Raw genomic sequence first — 19306 nt, forward strand, 5'->3', positions numbered from 1 at the left:
TTTCTATTGCGTTTTTGTAAACATTAAAATGTGTGCACTACGGACTAACATTTTTTTTTTTCGAAGAGGGGATCTTAATCATAATATTCTGTGGAATCCCTCTCGCATGAAAAAGCGCCTCCGTGTGTACACACATAGGTGTGAAAGACTTGAAATATTTGCCTTTATTTCTTCTTCTTTTTCGCCTCAAACATTTAAACAGTTCTTCCGGTACTCTCTTCAGAAAATGTTGAAGAAGCGCGGCCAGGAAAACCCCCCCCCCCTTACTCGTCCTATTATATAAACCCCAAAACACTTCTTCTTCTTCTTCTTCTTCTTCTTGTGTACCTTTAAATTTCCTTTCCGTTTTTCTTCCTTCCCCCCCCCCCCACTTTAAGCATAAAGTATAGCAAAAAAACCGAGAAAAAAAAAGGAGAAGAGAAACCCCGAACATTTTTATTTGAACTAAAAAGGAAAATTTGAATCGAGGGCACGCGTAGGCACAAGGTTCAAATTCCCGAATGCCCCATCCGTACTATCCGTGTGTCTGTTTGTGTGCGCGCATAAGTTTTTCATGGTATATCCTATAACGTCTCCACAGCCCAGGATAAAAAAAAAGAAGGAAAGCTTTTGTTCGTGTGTGTGTGTGTTTCGGCAATTGCGAAGGAGGTTGTCACTCACTGGGGAAGCGACGAAAAATTGAAAAAAAAAAGTTTTAAATAAAAGAATAGGCAGATGTCTTGTGTGTGACACGCGAGCGTCTTTGCGGCACACAAAACGGCGTCAGGACACGCGCACAAACTCCGCGGCTCGGGTTATCTTTGCGCTCGTTTTTCCTACAAAAACATGTAACTCCCCCCCCCCCCACGTCCAAACGAAGGGGGGTATCTTCTTCTTTTTTTTTCCAGCTGAAAATCTGCACAAGCCATAAAACTTTTCAGGGGACGGGGGTTAATAGACACGGTGAAAAGTTGAAGAGGCTTCTCTTATTCATCAACGGCTGCGTATCAGCGATTTTTTAAACGAATTGCAGTATGAAAAGCATTTCAAAAATAGCATAACGGACGGACAGTTAGCAGCCGGCCTCTGCTACGTATTCAATTTTCGGCAAAAAATTATTGAAAAATTGTTCTGTTTTGGGTTGTTTTTTTTTTTCTCGACCATTTCTTTGAATGGGAAAGATGAAGTGGATCACCTTTTGCGCAAACGACTCTTGAATTATAACAATTTGGGTTGGACATGTAATACAAGCCCTCATCTAGCTCTGTATGCATATCCTTTACCCACTCGAAAGCGAATTATTTTTTTCATTTATTTGAGAGGGTTACTTGCATACAAACACTAGTGGTGTGGGTACCAGTAATAATCTCTTACTAGTACCTCAATAATAAAAGGGGGAAAAATGAATTTCTATCCCTCCCCAAAAAAAAAAAAAACCTGAAAAGAGTATATTCTTTTTTTGTCAATAATTTCAAAAGGAAAAACGGATTGCATTTTTTAAAATTTGCAGTCCTGGGAAAAAGAGATTTGCTTCAGATTTTTCGATGATGGCTAACGTTTTAAAAATGCTTTTCATTTTGATTGGCTGAGAACCGCATAACAAAGACGTTTAACTTCAATCGATTAGAAAAATTTGAAATTCACGAGTCGTTTTGAAACAGTACTGCGGATGTTTCATTATATAAAAAAAAAAGCCGTTCTTATTCCGCTCGATTGGAGAATCAGAGCGCAATAGAAGACGACGAACCAAATTTTGCCATGCAAATCCGCTAGCAGGAAAAAAAAACCCAAAAATGTCAATAAAAGAATAAGCGCATCACAATAGATTTTTTTTCAAAAAAAAAAGAAGGGAATTGTTTCTTACATCCATCCATCCAAAAAAAAAAAAAAAAGAAACGAATTTTTTAAAACACAATTCTTTTCAGGAGGAATGAAGGAAACAACAGACAGTAAAAAAAAAAAAAAAAAAAAAAAAGAATCGTGTAGCATAAAGATGCGATACGAATAGATTGGGTGAGAAGAAAAAAGAGCGGTTACGTCGCCCCTGTGAGAGAAAGAGAGAAAAAAAAAATCGTCCGTAAAAAAGTACACAGACACAAAACTACAATGGCCAATTGCGATCGAAAGGGGTGAACAATAGCACGTACGGTCGTGTTCCAATCGCTTGTTTGCTCTGATAAGTAAAGGTCGATTGAACCAGAACGGCCTTTGAACATCACAAGGAATAAAAAAAAAAAAAAAAAAAAAAATCGGAAAAGAATTTTTTTTTTCTTTCTTAACTGCCTATACCTTCCAGCCCTAAATAGAAGGGTACAAATCTCTGTCGATGATAGGAGCAGCACACACACACACACACACAAAAAAAAAAAAAAAAGAAATGAAGAAGAGTTATGTACAACAAATAAGGTAGGCCAGGTCCCATGAAAGAAACACAAGAATGAAAAAAAAAAAGAGAAGAGGCGAAATTGTCTCTCTCTCACCCCTTTGCTCGATGACATGACAATAGGTGGCCAAAAACCTTGGGCCTACCTTCCTCCCCTGTAATAGTTGGTTGTAGTCTATATGTATATCGAAGGGTAGGAAAGAAGAAGAAGAACAACATAAAAAAAAAGACTCCCCCCCTCTTTTCATCCACCATAGGTGGGCCTATGAGTTACGTCGTGTGTGACGTGTGCGGCTCCAGGGTCCCTCTCGAACGATGTCTTGTCAAACCTTGTGACGATCGTCCCCTTCTTTCTTCTTCTTCTTGCTCCAAACCCCCTCCCTGGCCCCATTGTTCGTGAAAAATGGTCGTTTAAAAGCGACACAATACGACGCAGATGATGGGGGTAGATAGACACTAGTGCGATGTGTGTGTGTGTGTGTTGTGCGTATATACCTTCAGTTGTTCAGTACCGCGTCCCTATACACTTACGGCCCAGTTGTGTGTCTAAACACAGGTGGGCTGGAAAACATGGACGACTGTCAGTCGAGGCCTTTCTCTATTCTGAAGACATGTCAATTTTTGTATTCCCCCCTTTGCTTTAAAGCGAAACGAGTAGGGTTGTACCGGTGCGCCCTCGATGAAACCGTCGATCTCATGAACTGCGTCTAAGCCAAAGACCCTATGAGATCGCTGATCAAAACCCCGGAAAAAAATCAAAAAGAACTTTAAAGGATGCAGACAATTTTTTTTTTTTTGTCAGCAAGGATTAGACGAACGAATGATTGGGAGGGTTGGATAGACTTGGCCTACTCTATTATGCACACCTTCCGTCACTATATTAGTCTACTGCTTTTCCTATTCTTCATCGATCTTTCAATGCATCGACCAGAATCTACATATACAAGTATAATAGCCCGCAGAGATGGTGTTTATGGCAGGCATTGGATCACACGGCAACTACATCCATCATACACCGTATTTAGAAATATGCAGATCGATTTTTGTATGTATATATTTTTTTTCCCTCTGTGAACAGAGGGGAGGTTCCGAAAAATGCAAAGCCAAGGCTAGGTATAGGACAGGTGTCTGCCCACCCGAAAAAAAAAAAGGAAACTGACAGTTATCATTTTCCCGAAAACTACAGGAAATCAAGAGTCAATTCCCCCCCCCCATCTAAACCTCATCGTCATATTTCAAAGAAAGTTACAGGAGACTTTACAAGTAGACACATCTGCATATGATACGATAGACCCCCCATGTTGAGCCTACGGTTAGACTATTGGAATTCAGATTTCCATACAAAAAAAAAAAAAAAAAAAGAATGAAACACCCAGAGAAAACTATACAATTCTTCAGCTCTACATTTTATGCAAAATAACACGATAGGGTTAACAAGGAACAAAAAAAAAAAAAGAAAGCTGAATATAGAATTTTTCTTTTTTTCACAAAATTCAAATCAGGAAGTAGCTGTATCGTTCGGATTACAGAGACGCTCTGAGAAATGTTTTCTACCCTCCCAAAAAAAAAAAAAAAGATTTTGGCCTCAATAGGGAACCGAAAAAATTCATCATTGTATATATATATATAAGTTACAACAAACAAATGACAAAAAAGGAATAGATCCGATAGGGTAAAAAAAAAACGGATCCAGGAAGGAAGAAGAAGAGGGTGTGAATACGTTTACGATACCCTTCAACCCTCTTTCCAATTTGAATAAGAAAAAAAAAAAAATCTTTTTTTTTCCTTTGCTATTCAAATCACCCTACTTGATTGACGTATGCAAACGAGTCTAAAATATCTGGTAGAGTCGATCAGTAAAATGCGAACAAACAAACAAGACACAACAAACAAAAAAAAAACACAGACAGGGGCCGAGTCAATTGACTTGGCCCAATTTCCAAACTATCGAGCCCATGTAAATTCTATTCATCAAAAAATGTAAAGCGATGGTTTTAAAAATAAATATTTAAAAAAAGGAGAGTTCTAGCGGTAGCGGAAACATGACATTTACTATACCCTTCTGTATGTATGCATACATGCTACGCTGATCGAACAACCGAGGCCTGGGATTAACGGTCGGCATTTATTTTAACGGGGGAAAGCAGTTGGTAGAGCGACACGTTAAGAAACCAATTGATAAGCCGCCGCGCAGCCCGTCAAATAGCTACTCGACTTACGACGTTCAAGTAGCTAATAATAATTTGGAATATTAAAAAAAAGGGGGGGGGGAGAAAGGAAATTGGATAAGGAAACATTCAAGCAGCCGAAAAAGTGGCACACCTGGAAACAAGAAGATGTTCCACAAGAAAATGGGACGGGGGCGGTGTAAATGGCAGCAACGTCTAAGGTTTCATCGTTTATGCAAATGTAATACCATCGTTGCGTTCAGCTCAAATTGCCTCGGCGCGCACACAAATCAAAAAAAGGGTTCGTTGTAAGCGATACCTTATTTTCCATTCATACATTGACACACCAAACATGCTTGTTTTCATTAAAAAAAAAACGTGAACATGTCCAGGACAAAGATGCAGAAAATTCATTGGTAGTGTTATTATTCCCCCCCCCCCCCCCCACTCTTTCAGCTTCAATTTGATTGCATTAACACAACGGTCTGCCAGAGGTCGCCCTCTCTGTTACAGGAGTTAGAACGGCAATTAAAAACCGTCCCTGTGCCATTACGGGGCAGCTGGCATTGTCCTACACCCAAACACTCGCACGCTAGAGGCTCTAGAAATAATAAACTACCGGATCTCTCTCTCTGTCTGTCTACAGGGTTTGTTACACTGAACGTCAGGCGATCCAATTAAAGTGTTTTCCCCTATTTTATTTTTATTATTATTTTTTTTTTTTTTGCGAGATCCCCCCCTTGTGTTTTTTTTGGCCAGGTGCTGCTCTGTGTCTCGGCAGTTATCATACTGCCCTCTATCGTGCAAGAGCTAATTTCATTATATTTTTGGATATTGCGTTTGACAGGTAGAGAGAGATACGGGGGGTAGAAAAATACATATTTTTCCACGGCAAAGGGGTTCTTCGTTAAAAACAAAACAAAAAAATCCCACAGCCACTCATATGGGGGAAAAAATATATAAGGTGAGTAGGGGAGATCTTGTGATGGACAAGGGGGTCTCGGGATATGAGAATTGGGGGGGGGGGGGGGGTTCATTCACCGGTAACTCAATCATCATTATTAATTGTTGGAACGTCATCTAATAACAAGGTTAGGTGCACTACGAAGTTTAGGTAAAGCAATCCCCTAATAATAACTCCACTCTCTCCTCTCTTTTTTTTTTTCAAAAGGGGTGTGTCATTTTTTTTTTTCGAAAACATTTTCACGACCCCTTTTGATAACTGAAAGAGATAACGACAACAAGCAAACAAACAAAGGCGAAATATTATTAATTTAATAAGTGGGAGGGAAATGATTTTTAACGACCGATTTTTTTTCCCCCGACAAATTGCATTTAAAAAAATAAATTTTATTTGTTTTCGGCCGTTGTGTGTGTAACGATGACTCGCCTCACATACGCTTGTGAGAACGGGGAACTAGTTAAAACGATAAAGGTATGCGGTAGTCGATTACCTCACACAGGGGAGAATCGTAAACGGGTAAAAAAGAAGAAAAAGGATAAATGTCCAGATGTTATTGTCCGGGGGCCGGTCAGATTACACGGATTTACGTCCTAGGAAACCAACACAAATAGCAACGGAACAATAGCGCGACGACCAGAAGTAGAAAAGAAAGGGGTTGCGTTGGGCAAATCTCTCTTTAAAATAAAAAAGGGAGGTAATAAGAAGAGAGGAAAAAAAAACCCCACAAAAATGTCTTTAGAAGAGTTTTAAGGATTCCGCCCCGACGCCCAGTCACAATCAGATTAGCCCCTCACGAAAAAAGAAAAAAAAAACCTGCGTGTCTGATGTTGCGTCAAATCAGCCGTGAGTGGCAAAGAACTTGTGTGTGTGTGTCCCTGCCGAGATAATTTCTTACAACCGGGCGATGGGCGTGTTTTTAGGGGAAGAACAAGAAGAGAGCGGAGCGGATCTTGAGATAATAAGCGAAATGTTTTGTACATTCAAGAGAGTGAGAGAGAAGAACACATAAATTCGGCGGCACATTCGATATGAACACGCAAGGGCGAGCCAATGAGCGTCCCCCCTCCCAAAAAAAGAGGTGCTTTCGGTTTCAGGTATTTTTTTTTTCTTTCTGGTATCTGCTTTATGATACAATTAGCCAGATTTGGGCGATCGCGTGGAATATTCGAAAGCTGGTTGGCTATTTAAGAATAAAACGAAAAATTATGGAATGAAAATACAATCGTTGGAAAGCTTGTTCTTTTTTTTTTTTTTGAAAAGCTCCTATTCTGTTCACGCTTTTCTTGTTCTACGTGACAGATGCAGAGAAGGAAAAGAAACATTTCAGCATGTTTCCATTTATACAACAAAATACCGCGGGAAAGCGGAGAAAAAAATTGTGTCTGAAAACGTGATTTCAAAAGATGGGAAACGTTGTTTGTTTAACGACTTAAAGGGGCACTTAAAAACACGGCATCTTCCCTTCTTTTTCTCTCTCATTCTAGGGGCTGTCAAAAGTCTAAAAAAGAAAACATAATCCAAACGGCATTTGTGATATTTAAAAGGGAAACATTCTGACTCGTTTCATGAGAATTTTTCGGGGCCAGATGACAAACTCTACGGGCCAGAAAACAAAAATACAAAAAAAAAAAAAAATGAGTAGAGAACTCGTGCGCGAGTGTTTTGAGGTCTGGTATGCCTCCACTCGTGCGATAAAGATCCATCATCATCATTTTTCCATCAACATCGCACACGCATAGGCACACGGGAAAATTCCGTTCGGTTGCGTTCGTTAGTTTTTCTGGAGTTGCGTTTATTAATCGCTCACTTAGCCTATGTTTCAATAAAGCCATCTAGCGGTATAAACGAAAACTCGAGCGAGCCTCCTATCTGACTAGGGCGAATGTTCAATATTCCGCGCAATTTTACAACAGATATATATAAAAAAAAAACACGAAATGCGTATGTTTGTTGCGAAGCCCCGCGGATAAACGTCGGTGATAACATTACTGCACGCAAGGGAAAAAAAAATATATATATATATACTGTTCAGACACAACACAAAATCCTAGCCAGAGTCAATACGTAACGTGCCATCACGGCCGATAATAACCCCGGAGCGTGACAAAACAAAAGAGCGATCAATACGTCGTTGGTTAAATTCGAAGCACGACGGCGCAACTCATCGTGTTCACGAACGATGAATAGGTTTTTAAAAAAAGAAAACATGAAATAAAAAACTTCAAAAAAGCGGGGCAGAAATTCCAGACGAACGTGGGAGATGCAAAATGCATTCAACAGCAAAACAAAAATTACAAATAACACAAAAAAAAGGGAGAAAAAATTGAAATATTTCAAAACCGGTTTTCCGATATGGATTGAACAAGATAGCGGTACTTTTCATTCAAGAGGACCACGACAGGGAAAGAAAAAAAAGAAATTAAAAAAGAAACGTCAAGAATCTGTGGACCGTAACAGATTGGCACATAAAACATAGGTGTGTGCGTGTATGTTTGCTGCCATGGCGGGGAGCGAGGAAGCTCGACAGTAAGAAAAAAAAAATGCAGACTACACGATTTCGAGACCGTTGGTCGGACTTTGGTTGTTTTGAGTGAGAAACGACGAGGAAGCCGAATTGGATAGAGTAGGACCGAAACCGCACAGTGAAAACCGCACGACGAAATGCATGTCGCTCGCGTGGGAAGTGCAGCTCGAGCCACTGTCAATAGGATTTCCTTTTATTTCTCTCGCCTTATCTATTCATCTACCCACTATCGTTTAGATAACTCAGCCAAGCGTGGCATTATCAAGCATGCGGGAGGATTACGTCAATTATCTTGGAAATGAAAACAAAACAGAGACGGAGATCGTAAGTCTAGGGAGAATGAAAACGTATCGTCTACACTGAACGAATGTGTAGACTAGCGGAAACAAGAAAAAAAAAAGGATAACCAAACGTGGTAATGGTTGAATGATTGGAAGAATAAAAAAACATTGCTAGTACCAATAAAACACGAGTTTGCCGAGTCAATGTTCTCTCTGTTGAGCCCGTTCTCGCCACAATACAGCCTTTAGGCCAAAACTATAAAACATCGGGAGCCCTTAGGCCCGGCCATAGGGAAACGTAAAAATACGGACATTAAAGACTTTCACCACAAGAGAAAAGGCTTTGGTGTGGAGTGTCAAAATTGTCTCTTTTCTGGTCTCAACGCAGACTCAATGCACAGCAATCTAAAGCCATTTAACAAGAGAATATGGTTGATTTTCTTACCTTCGATGCAGACAACGTGGTCCCTGATCTGCTGGCCAAGAGCTGGATCTGGGATGGACTCGATGAGGTCGTAGATGGCATAGATGGAAGGGTGGACACTCTCAAATCGCTGAATCTCCTGCCGGATGGCCAGAGAGTTGTTCCAGTAGGGTTGGACCTGGGTGAGAGGCCGATTGATGCTCATTTTCGTCAAAGTGGTTTCTTTGGACATAAATGTTTTTAGATGTTGTCAACAACCGGGAACATGTTTTTTCAGATGCAGAGACTCATGTCTGAAATCACCAAATGGTAGAATCTTCTTTTAATGTAGTTATCTGGTAAAACACTGCAAACAGTCTGACGAAAAATCAATCGCTACAAAGTACGATCCTTTAAACGTGCCAAAGCACAGGCTGAAAATAAGTTGCCCCAACACAAGCAGTTAGCTGGCAAGCACCCAAATGCTATACAATTGACGTTGCAAAATCTGGCTGAGACTTTAGAGTTTGTGTTTTGACTTGATATTACAAGAAATTACATCAAAACAGAGAAAAAGAAACAAACATCGCACGGCTTCGCACCTGCTTGCTGGTAGTAGGAGCTTTTCTGTTGACAAGAACGAAGACGCCACCATTCACTCCGCGCAGTCTACAGCCTAGTCCGCAGTGGCGCCAAATACAAAAGTGGCAGGAAAAGGGGCGCGCGAACTGACGAGTGACGACAAAGATGCCCATATATTGCCGCGCATATATATATATTTTTTTGTTTTTCACCTGGATTTTGTTCTGAAACGCTTCAAGTCCCGCATGTTTTAACCACGACAAAGTAAATTTCGAATGAAATGAATAAAATCCAGTTTTGCCATTTATCCTTTTTTTTCCAATCTTATTCTTTTTATTTGTTTTAAACAGTTATTATAAGTGAAAACACTGATGATAAAAATCAACTGACGAGAACAGCGACGCGCAAAATGTCCATTACAAGTCAAGATACATGACTTGCGAGGCGGTCATACTCCCACAGAAACTTAAAACCGCGGCCGAAACAATGACGGCTGTCGTGCTGCCGGCGGCTGAAATGATGGAACCCATTGATGACGAAAGGATGAACTGAGCTAGAAAGACCATTGAAGACACAAGCGCGACATCCGTACCAAGACCTCGGACGCTTGTCGAACACTGACGAGTTCCGCTGGCATCCTCGGCAAACTTTAGCGAAGAAGAACAAGATAAAAAAACAAACAAAAAAAAGATGCAACAAAGCCAATTAATTTTTTTCCCAGTTGCACTCAAAGTTGTTTCGCGAGAAGAAGTAGGTCAACTTAAAAGGTGAACTCAGCTTATCTATCTACATTACGTCACAGCAAATTGGTCTTTTCCACTCATCTTCGCTGCTCGTAAGTGAACTTGAAAGGATTGAAAATTCAATCTTGTTTTGAGTTTACGTGACGTTCGAACATTGTCTGAGGCTTATCGATTCCTTCGGAATGCATGCCCTTATACAGTCTCTTTTAGTCGAACAATTTCTCTCTTATCTTTTTGGACACGTCAACGTTTTGAATAAAAACCTGAAACGAACTGAACGGAACGAGGATAGGAATAAAAAAAATATATATATATATATGGGCGTCATGCTGTTATAAATACCACTTGGGACGCGTGGTAATGGGCCACAAGCAAGTAGGGCATCGTGAACAGAGTTGAGTACATCACGCCGGCAGTCCACGAGAAAATGATAACACCAGCCGGACTTCGGGTCAGAGCCATCAGAATCATACCTGTTTTTTTTTTCGTAACGTTTACAGGGTTAGTGTCAGATGCCAAGTCGATGATTGACGTGGCACAATGTCAAAATCAAATACCGAACGTGTAGACTAGCTGGCCGCCCATGTAAACCTGACGCGCCCTGTTTGAATCCAATGGTGAGGACGGACACATCGAACGTGTAAAAACAATATTTCTTTTACCGAAACCGCTTGACGAGTCGTTCAATGATGAATGAATAGCAGGAGCAAGATAAGGAGTACATGGCCATTCCCCAGCATGCGAAACGGACGCCTTCTTCGTAAATTTCCCGTTCGGGACTTCCCACCGGAGCCTGATGTTTACGATGATGTATGTGTGGGAATTTAAAAAAAAAAATGTTTCTTTTTCAGATTATTGACCACAATATGAAGTGACATTAGCCAAGCGTGTACGACCTTGGGATTGCCACCGAAGACAGCTTCGCCAACGAAATCAGTGAAGTAGAGTGAATAACAAACGAGCGACATCCAACAGAACAGGTTCGTCAAGCAAAGAATCCTCATCGATTTGGGCATGTAAATGATTGATGTCACGTATTCACGTAGACTGATCTCCCCTCCGTGGGGTAATGGTTGAGTTTCTAGTTGATTGATCTCAGCAGGGTCCTGAAATTCATTCTAAAACCGATGCCAAAGTTTTGAAAAATCGCCATTTCGTAAAAAGAAAAGCTGTAAAAATAAAATGGCGTAATAAATCTACCTGGTTATTAGGATGTTCGGTGAAGGAAGACTCTTGGAATCCGGGATTATCAACACCCATGTGATTGGGCTGGTACGGATAATTCTCTTCCATGGTGCCATATGTCTTGGAAGCTTCGAGATCCTCTTCGAACTTGCCATACTTTTCGCCATCAAGCATTCGACGCTCCTGTTTTTATTAGGACATTCAATCACCCATGTATAGTAAAGGTTAATCCGAATCTCCATTGTGCTTGCGTATAAACTCACGTTGATCGATTCGACATTGGAAGAATCGGAGAGGACGTTGAGCGGGATCTCGCTGAAGCTATACAATGTGACGATGACGCAAGCGATGAATATGAATGTCACCAATGTAAACACGGCTCTGACGTGTCCACCCAGCATGACTCCTGTACAGGGAAATCGTATACTAGTTTATCGGTTTTTTGGAACTCTACATAACAAGATGGAAGGTCTTCCTTTTTTTTTTTCAAAAATGACATTGCATTCCAAGGAAAATAAACTAGCGTGTAACACGAACCAACAGCAGCCAAATATAGGCTTCAATACATTGAACACAACTTGGAGTTGAGAAATAAAATTGTCAACATATACATATATACGTAGATTATAAGAACTGTGTGGACATTCGAAGGAAAACGGAATTCCAACACTCTGCACTGGAATGGCCAGAATTTTCTGTTTTATTTCGTGTCGTAACAACAGTCACGCAAGCTCTTAAATACGTTCGTCGTAGAAAATGTGTTTCTAGAACTCTCCTTTTTTTTCTCCTCTTTAATTCAACTCTTTTAAACGTTATCTCGTTTAACTGATCTCTCTTTCTGAGAAAAGGGCTAATTATAAGAGCTTACCGATAAACGTATTGTCCCAATTAATTCCACCCATCGCGTAGCCTAATGATCCTCCAAGTCCGGCCATGATTGTAAAAGTGCTGAGACCCAGGGCGTGATCCTCTATCAAAAGACACACACAAAAAAATATATAGGGTAATTACACATAGATACGAAGCAACAAGCGTTTTTAATCAAATCGTCTGCATCTGGCGGGGCGGAGCAGTGATGAATGATGATGGCCGGGGACCCCAACCTGGAATGCAGACGTCGAGAAGATAAGCCCGCGAAGGGCTTTGGCAAGCATCAGCATCAAAGTCAAGAAGAACAGTGCCCAAAACGGTCAGGAAGATGCCCCACGGATGCGAAGATGTGTCCACTACTTCATTGATGACATCGGCCTCGTCGGGAACGGCAGTCGTGTTAACATTGGTGCTTATCTTCTCGAAAAATTCTTCTTCGGGATAGACATCGCCCATTAACTGGCCAAAATATTTGCCGTTGGGGACCAGCAGCAAACCTATTGCAGAAAATTAAAGGAGACATAAAAATGGATATGCCCTTTATGTTAGACCAGATGGGTTTTACACCATCGTTCGGCTATATACTATATATAGGTACAGGATGTGATGCAACCCGGATACGACCCATTATTATCATCAGACGAGGTTAAAATACGCTGCTGCTTCAAACTATCGTTCGTAGCCTCACATCTTTTTGGGGGAGTCGAAGTTTATACACTTCTAAGGAGCCATGTTGCGCAGCTGCGATGACGGATATAAGCGTTTTTCGGGTTCTTTTGTCACACGCAATACATCCTTGGCCCCGTCTACCCTTACACACAACTTTTGTGCAACCTACAGGAGGGTTGGATGGATGTAGTCCCCGTGTTTGTGACGTGAGATGCCCCACATCACACAGTTTTCTCCTCACCTTTTTCTTGCTTCTTAACAGCCTATAGGGGACTGAAGGCTCTTTACTTTATTTTCAGGACGTTAAAAAAAAATTTTTTTTTTGAAGGAAAAGAAAAAAAAAATGACTACCCTAGTGCATTGTTGCATCAATTACAGCTTGAAAATTGTTATTTCCATAATAATTCTACACACAGCCGCTCTTAACTGCTGTACAAACAATTTTTTTTCTTCTTCCCCTTTTATGTTGCTTCTGTGAAATCAGCAACAACAACAAAAAATGGGAAGTCTGGGACTTGTGTACAACAATAGTCACTTTATTGGCTCAATTTTTTTTTCTTCTTCCTAAATCCCTTCTATTATTACTTGTATGCGTTGTAATCGAAAGACTTTCTGTCAAAGCTATTAGTTACACGTTGGAAAATCTTTTCAAAATTCAAAAAAAAAAAAGGTAGCTTTCGAGTGATTGACACGATGAAAACAACCCTCCCAATTTTCTACCGGTCGCAGAGGCAGATTAAAAAAAAAAAAAAATCTCAGCTGAGATGGTAAAACGTAATCCAAACAGAAAGATAAAAAAATTTCATTTAACGTGTTCCCAAAATGCAAGATCAATTTCACTGACCTAATATGATGCCGATGGATAGGAGAATGATAAAAGGCCGTCTGCGTCCCAGTCGGGATTTGCATCGATCGCTGAAGGAGCCAAGTAGCGGCGTGAGGAAGAAGCCGATCATGGGACTTAGGCACCAGATGAGCGTCATGTTGCGATGCTGGATGCCGATGCCGAGCAGCGTCGGCGAAACGAAGGCCGTTTCGGCCGCATAGGCGAATTCGATGCCCATAACGGCCGCTGAAACGCGCACCAATTCCGCTCTCGATTTCCTCCTGCAAATGGGAAAATAAATTATAAACAAAAATTAAATTTCGTTTTTCTTTTCCACAGAAATTTCTAAGAAATGGAACTAGCCCTTATCTTCTATTCAGTGGAGACTATGAGGTCGGGCTGAAGAATGGGACAAAAAAAAAAAACTTCTGTTACCACAGTTTACTATGGTGGGCCTATATTTATTGTCATGGAACAGATCAGACACGGTCGTGAAATATAAAGAGTGGGGTTGCTATTCAAATGGAAATCGAGCTGTATGAGCAAAAGAAGGGGAGAAACGTGAAAAAGGCTGCCGCCTGGTGGTTGGTACTGGCGCGATGGCTCAGCAATTCAATTTGATCTAAAGTTCCCCCGTGTCTTTCGCAAAAGAATATAAACAACCTATAGTAATCTTAAGTGTACGGACCTATTTATAGGCTACCGATGACCTAATAGAAAATATTGGACAAAAAAAAAATGCGTATAATAAAATGGAAGCTGAACAACATACGAGAGAGAAAATGGATCGGGCTGGGTCCAGCATTCAGAACAGTCTGGCGCGCACTCTTCATTGATCTTTTGATATCAAAAGGTTTCCATCATTTTGATAGTGTGCCTTACGGTGGTTCCATTTCACTTTCTATTTTTTCAGCCACTATCGATTCAATTTTTAGGGTCTTTTCAAAAGAAATTCAAGTTTATTTCTTGGTCATTAAACTTCAACAACAGACCCCACCACCACTGGGCTTAAAGAAAAAAAAGCTCTCAAAAGCGGATCTATTGGTGTTTGTATACAGCGCTAATTACAAGCCAGCCACCGTTTTTTTTTTCTTAATGGTTTTTTCTTTCTCTCGTGGTTCGGGTCTAAAAACGCAACACACTTCACCGCATTCGCTAATCGTTTCCTATTCTAACACCACAATCACACATTAGACGAAAGGAAAACTGGGTTTTTCACACATTACGTTAACAGATATAAAGGGAATTATCCGTTCATTGAAAACTATCAATCGCCTTGATGGGGTGCGATGTAAATTTATTCAATTTCCATCTTGAAATCGAAAATTTCAAGACATCGAAATAAAGAATAGAGGGGTAAAAATAAAAATCTAAACAAAAAACCAGCTGCTTTCTCGACCATCAGTACGGTCCCCCTAATTGGATTAGTGAAGACTCCCCATGTTTCTGTATGACACCGGTCGTTGCGTTGATGGGGTACAAAATACATGTATACGTGCTTGCACCATTGGTGATAAAAAAGAAAAAGGGCTTTCAAACATTTTTTTCAATAATACTGTAGAACATCTAAGCCGCTACAAGGGCGATGACTATCTTACTAATTGGATTAAGTTGCATCGTTTTTTTTTTATGCGGGCATTTTGTTTGTATTGCCTCTTTTTCTTTCTCGTAAAGTTCTGCACAACATTTCGTCACATACAAAAAAGAACGAACGGCTTTTTTTTTCAACCACACAAAAAAATTTTGTTTTAGGTTTTAATATTACTTTAAACTGATGCCATTTAAGTGATTACCTGTAGACGTGAGAATAGTCCCCCTCGTTGCCTTTATTCAAACTGCTGATGGCTTTCTCCTTTAGACCAGTGATTTTCTCTGACGTCCGTGACTTGATTCCATGCAGACCTCCTCCCTGCGAGGACAGATTTTCCTGGAACGCATGCCAGACGTCTACCGCCCGACCTTTGAGCAGATGAAAATTTCCAGTATAGCTGGCTAAACGTTCAGCCATAATTTACAGAGGGCTAGTCGATGTCGCAACAACCACAGTTTTAAACGCAATCTCCCCTAAAAAAATACAACAATAGTAGAAACGCATGCAATAACGAAAAATCCCGCCTGGAACACGGTAAAAAAAAACACCCAAATTCTTCCTCCCTTCGCGGTTGTTGCACGCGTTTTTCCCGGTGTGCGTCAAGGAGAAGACTCTTTCCGTCGAGCTAGCGAAAAAGGAGAAATAAAAGTGTGTCCCTAAAAGATCCTAAAAGTCAAACCGGTGGTGTTTGTATAGAACGGCCGGGCGCACGCGTGAGACATCGCAATATCTAGAGAGAGAAAGAAGCCCCAGCGAAGACACGAAAGACCAAAATAAAAGAGAATGAATTTTATCATATAAAAAGCCAGTATGTACAAAAAAAAAGAAATCCTGAAATCCTTCTAGAATAACTACATTAATATCCCCCTTTTTTCTTTTCTGGAACGGGACACGAAAATAAGCTCCCGTGGGTGCGTGAAACTTATGTGTCTAGAATCGACAATATCCATAAGATGCCAGCTTGCGCTAATGAGTCCCCCTATATAGTTTGGGGTTTCTGTCAAAACGCAAAGTTATCAATCTTCATGCTCATTTGTGCAGCGATATCGAACAAGAAATATCATCCATATTTGCCGAAACGATAATGATCCTTTACATCAATAACGAGCACCGGTTTTGTGATTGACGGGCACACAGCTCGCAGATCTGCGAGATACACAAAGTACCGTTTATTAACGTCAGCTTATTGTTTTACAAAAATTTCAATTAAATCCTGCGTTTTAAAAAAAACTGCGTGTTTAGAAAGTTTGAAGTTTGAGTGAAAAGAAAGTTTATAGAATGAAAACAGGGATCTGTGTTGAAATGTAAACTAAAGGCCTGCGTGGAATGAGGAATAAACAACAGCGTTACAATGGTCCACATGAGCAACGGAGCGGAATAGATCATTTGTAATAAAGAGCGGAAATGGCGACGAGGGGACATTCATACGAAAGAGTCGCAAGAAAAAAAAAAAGAAAAGGGAAGCTTGTATAAACGGGTGTAACGTCTGGTTCAGGACTGATAAACTGCTGTTACATACAAAGAGAGAAAAAAAAAATGGCTGTATATTTGGTGCGCACCGACTGTTAGCTACAAGATAAAACGCCCCTTCCGACATCTATAAAGAACCCGACGACAATTTTCGATCAATTTCTTACTTTCTCGTATATATTACATTCGGTTATATATAGGCCTATATATTAAGGGACATGGTGGTGTTAAATTGAATGCAATTGTCGATTGGCGGCAGCGGTGCTGTGTTTCTATGGCTCCTGTGACGGAGTGTCGCTCCTGTGGGAGTCGATAGCGGCCGCGCAAAGATGAGGATCGAATCGCCTTTGCTGTTGTTGGCTCGTCGTTTTATTCCACGACTGGAACGGGCTGTTACTCACAACCGCCGGATGAAGATGGTGTTGTATTGTTTGGTGCTGTTGCGTTGACGACGTCCAATCTACCGTCCACAATGGCGGGACGGACGTGTTGATCAATGACCTGCTGCTGCTCGAGTCGATAGGAGAAGAAACGGCCGCATTCAGTTTGAATCTGGCCGTCATTTGTTTCTTCCATTTCGTTCGCCGATTCTGGAACCACGTCTTGATCTGGACTTCGGTCAGCGACAGATTTTTCGACAATTCCATCCGCTTGTTGACGCTTAAATATTTGTCCACCTGGTTACGTTATTCAAATGGACACACACATGAAATAACAAAAGCTTCATGATTATTCACGTTCTTCGTGAAACCACTGCCATCTACAGTGTTTGTTGCTCATTACGTTTACAAAACTAGAGAAAAAGGGGGAGCCATTTGAATCTCACCTTAAATTCAGATTCGAGTTGTTCCAACTGTTTGACACTGTAGGCTTGTCTTGGTTTCCGGTCGGTTCCTGGCCGTCGATGTCTCCGACCGACAGGTTTCGGCGCTATTTAAAACATAATTTTTTAATTCGCGTCATAAGTCATTCACGAAAAAGAAAAATCACCTTGGAGAGTGAAGAAAGGTGGCCGTATCGTTTGACTGAACCATCCCCTGTTGAAAAACGGTGGGCAGCCATAACTGGTATGTAGCCAGGAAGTAGCAGCTATATTTTCGGAATCCAAGAAATTAACAGACGAATTCGTTTCGTCGATATCGATGTTGCGCCGGAATAGATTTCCTTCATCTTCTTCGCAACTGCTGCTATTGCAACTGGCTGATAAGTCCGCTTCTTTATCCGGCGGTCTTTTTATTTCTTCCAGCGACGATGGACCGTTTTTCAACCGGTCAACACCGAGGATCCACTCGATGGAGAAATCTTTGCTATGATTTGGCTTCCGCTCCGTCATGGCACGCGTTCAGCGACGTGTCTTGCGACAAACTGGCGGACGTTGAACGAATGTTTGCGACCAAATCAGCCAGTTCACCTGGTTCTCTTTTGGTAGGCGATTCTCAATACCTCGAGAAAATAACACAGACGAATAAAAACAAGCAACAAATAATCTGTGGCAAACTCTTCCGTTTTCTTTTTTCCGGTTCCACGTAGGAGAGAGTGCGCCGAGAGACAGGCGCAGAGTGAATCACGGAGTCGGCGGGCATCTTGTATGCAGCATAAATTGCACCCTGGTAACGGTGCGTTATATTTGATCACGTTGTTCACACCTTTATGGTCGAGGACGGGTTGCGATATGACAAACGGGGGTGTTTACCCAAAGAATCTCGGACGACAACGCTAAGTGGTACTTCATAGTGCACGGTGGAGCAGCTTGCGGAGCCCTACAGTTTTGATTCACGGGCAAACATTAGCCTGTAAGCGAGAGATCTCATGTGGGTTCACGCGTTACATAAGTTTGAAATAGTGGTGCTATTATTGCGTGGCGTTATCTTCATCTGGGAGGGTTCTGCTGTATAATCACTTTGCGCAGTCTTGCCAACATTTTATTTTCTCTGTCATGACGAACGTTTATGGGCTACCGCTGTGGGAAACGGTTTAGATCATCTCGGACAGCGGATTTACGATGGCCAATTAGCGTTGGGGACTTTCCATCACGGGCTTGTCATACCTGTGTATTTGTCTGTGTAATATAAACAGTTAAACTCCATGTGAAGGCGTTAATTATCGGACGCCATTGGCCAGCTTTTGAAATTCCTCCCAAAAAAGGATACGTTAAACATATACTGACAAATGTCATCGATGAACGTTTGTTCCACCAATTATTGGAAATCTTGAAAAGAGGGACTTTCCTTGTCCCACTTTTTGGAAACGATTCTGCATTGTACAATTTGCAGCTGTAGCCATTTTTAAGGGTACAAAGGGATGTCCATTTAACACCAGCCGTACGGGTTACTGGTTAAGTGTCCTCAGTACTTTGACAAAGTAAAAATACAGTACATTTTCTTGTAATGACCAGACGTTGCTAGCATGAAATTCAAGGACTACCATTACTTGTGTTCATGCATTTCAGATTGTTTGAAAAATGCCCAAATGATCGAAATGGATGCACGCATTCGCCCGGAGGTAGTAGCAGATAGCATATACGTGTATTCAACAACTCGGTAGGGGGTAAAGAGGGTTTGGAGGGATATTTATACTTCTCTGGATATTGTTGTGGATGCAAAATGGAGCGGCAATAAAGCACTGATCGCACTATATACACTCGATGTATAGGCCTATTTTGTACAAG

At 41.0% G+C, this 19306-nt stretch overlaps 3 protein-coding genes across 3 annotated transcripts in view; all 3 read right to left on the minus strand.

The window, feature by feature from the left end:
• Window positions 1-9329, minus strand: part of LOC130696750 (centaurin-gamma-1A-like) — a 30211-nt gene extending 20882 nt beyond the window's left edge. The window contains exon 1 of the mRNA XM_059495423.1: window positions 8745-9329. Within this exon, the coding sequence (XP_059351406.1) occupies window positions 8745-8955 (211 nt within the window). The 5' untranslated portion in view covers window positions 8956-9329. The remainder of the gene's footprint in view (window positions 1-8744) is intronic.
• A 257-nt stretch (window positions 9330-9586) lies between these two features.
• On the minus strand, window positions 9587-15749 carry LOC130696755 (proton-associated sugar transporter A-like). Its single transcript, XM_057519863.2, has 11 exons — window positions 15371-15749; window positions 13596-13858; window positions 12316-12579; window positions 12081-12182; window positions 11476-11618; window positions 11228-11395; window positions 10924-11145; window positions 10690-10820; window positions 10585-10628; window positions 10370-10500; window positions 9587-9931 (listed from the first exon to the last, which is right to left on the minus strand). The coding sequence occupies exons 1-11, from the start codon at window positions 15583-15585 to the stop codon at window positions 9701-9703; spliced, it is 1914 nt and encodes a 637-aa protein (XP_057375846.1). The 5' UTR covers window positions 15586-15749; the 3' UTR covers window positions 9587-9700.
• A 702-nt stretch (window positions 15750-16451) lies between these two features.
• LOC130695812 (homeobox protein ceh-19-like) lies at window positions 16452-18128 on the minus strand. The gene is made up of 3 exons (XM_057518867.2): window positions 17629-18128; window positions 17465-17568; window positions 16452-17315 (listed from the first exon to the last, which is right to left on the minus strand). Exons 1-3 carry the CDS (start codon window positions 17969-17971, stop codon window positions 16911-16913), a joined length of 852 nt encoding a protein of 283 aa, XP_057374850.1. The 5' UTR covers window positions 17972-18128; the 3' UTR covers window positions 16452-16910.
• Window positions 18129-19306: the final 1178 nt, after the last annotated feature.

Source organism: Daphnia carinata, chromosome 5 (assembly GCF_022539665.2).
Source record: "Daphnia carinata strain CSIRO-1 chromosome 5, CSIRO_AGI_Dcar_HiC_V3, whole genome shotgun sequence".
In the NCBI taxonomy this organism is placed as follows: Eukaryota; Metazoa; Arthropoda; class Branchiopoda; order Diplostraca; family Daphniidae; genus Daphnia; species Daphnia carinata.

Bases quoted from the DNA above. Each gene is read 5' to 3' on its own strand.
- LOC130696755 (XM_057519863.2), bottom strand. From the start codon at position 15,585: ATGGCTGAACGTTTAGCCAGCTATACTGGAAATTTTCATCTGCTCAAA. The intron at 12,183-12,315 runs GTTGGGGTCCCC...GTCTTTTGATAG, and splicing joins TCTCGACGTCTGCATTCCAG to AGGATCACGCCCTGGGTCTC. The intron at 10,821-10,923 runs GTCGTACACGCT...CGTAAACATCAG, and splicing joins TCTTCGGTGGCAATCCCAAG to GCTCCGGTGGGAAGTCCCGA.
- LOC130695812 (XM_057518867.2), bottom strand. From the start codon at position 17,971: ATGACGGAGCGGAAGCCAAATCATAGCAAAGATTTCTCCATCGAGTGG. The intron at 17,569-17,628 runs GTGATTTTTCTT...TGTTTTAAATAG, and splicing joins ACCTTTCTTCACTCTCCAAG to CGCCGAAACCTGTCGGTCGG. The intron at 17,316-17,464 runs GTGAGATTCAAA...TAACGTAACCAG, and splicing joins AACTCGAATCTGAATTTAAG to GTGGACAAATATTTAAGCGT.